We start from the raw sequence: 1,132 nt of genomic DNA, 5'->3' as shown, positions 1-1,132 counted from the left end.
CCCCCCACCCCAAAAAAAACCCCGCTTGGCCCCTCGCTTGGCCCCTTCCCCACCTCCGGTAACTGTTTTTTGGAAAGCACAAGTTCTGTAACGGCGGTGTGCTCATGTACCTTAATAAATAAAGCGACTCCCGAGGGGGCTGCCGCCTGCGTGGGGGCACGGGGGAGGCCCCGGGGGGGGGGGCCGCGACGCCAGCCTGGGCGGGAGGCCAGCCGCGTCCACAAACTTTTATTCTCAAACCGTAACAAACAAGATAAGAAACAGAGCAGAGTCCGGGCCCAGCTCCGAGCCCCCCGGCCGCGCGGCGGGGGGCCAGGTGGGGAACCAGCCCCTCTCGCGCTGGCGGCGGCGCGGGCCGGGGCGCCGGGCCCGTCCCGGCTCGCCGGGGTGGGTGTGGGGGGGAGAGGTGGCTGGATTTGGCATTCCCGGGAAAAGCGGGAGGCTGAAGCCCGCCGCCCCCGGCCGGTGGGGGCCCGGCCCCGGAGCTGGGGGGGGGGTGAGGGGGGGCCGCCCGCCGCGGCTCCCCCCCCTACACGGCCGTAGTCCTGCCGAAGAGGGGCATGGAGACGGGGAGGTGCCAGGGCCCCGGCTCGTAGGCGTCCCTGCTGCTGAGCTCCGAGTCCGTCCAGCTGGGGAACATGCGCTGGGAGCACTCGGCCTGCAGGTAGAGGTCCGGGCAGGCCGGCCCCGGGCTGGCRGCGCGGGGCAGGTGCAGCGCCGAGCCGTAGCCCGTGTCCAGGAAGAGGGGCTTGTAGCTGGGGGGCTGCTCCTGCTTCTCCAGCCGCTCGTGGCTCAGGAAGGGGGCGTTGATCTTGCGGTAGAGCCCCCGCGTGTCCATGAGCACCTCGCTGTACGGCGGGGGCGGCTCCGCCATCAGCAGCGCCTCCTCGTAGCACGGCGGCTTCGACAGGTCCGACTCTGCAAGGCAACGGACCCCCCCCGCCCCGCCGCGGCCCGTCAGCACGGCCTTCGGGCCCCACTGTCTGTCTGTCTGTCTGTCCTGGGGATGTCTGTCCTTCTGCTGGTGGTATCACCTCTGCCCCGCCCCCCAGCAGGCATAAGGGGAGGTGGCACAAGGCTGCACCAGGCTTCCTGAGCCTGCAGGCAGCCTTTCCTAGCACACGTTATGGGG

At 70.6% G+C, this 1,132-nt stretch overlaps 1 protein-coding gene across 1 annotated transcript; it reads right to left on the bottom strand.

Annotated features, from left to right (window-relative positions):
* Nucleotides 1–213: 213 nt before the first annotated feature.
* On the bottom strand, nt 214–1,030 carry PRR7 (proline rich 7, synaptic; the record flags this gene model as incomplete). The annotated part of the gene is made up of 1 exon (XM_085302085.1): nt 214–1,030. A coding segment is annotated over one exon (501 nt), but the record flags the coding sequence as incomplete, so codon positions are not given.
* Between the last annotated feature and the right edge of the window lie 102 nt (nt 1,031–1,132).

The sequence above is a fragment of the Rhea americana genome, unplaced genomic scaffold (assembly GCF_003343005.1).
Source record: "Rhea americana isolate MKP2758 unplaced genomic scaffold, rheAme1 scaffold_1845, whole genome shotgun sequence".
NCBI classification, from domain to species: domain Eukaryota; kingdom Metazoa; phylum Chordata; class Aves; order Rheiformes; family Rheidae; genus Rhea; species Rhea americana.
Note: the sequence above shows the minus strand (reverse complement) of the source record. Positions and strands in the feature narration are given on the sequence as shown.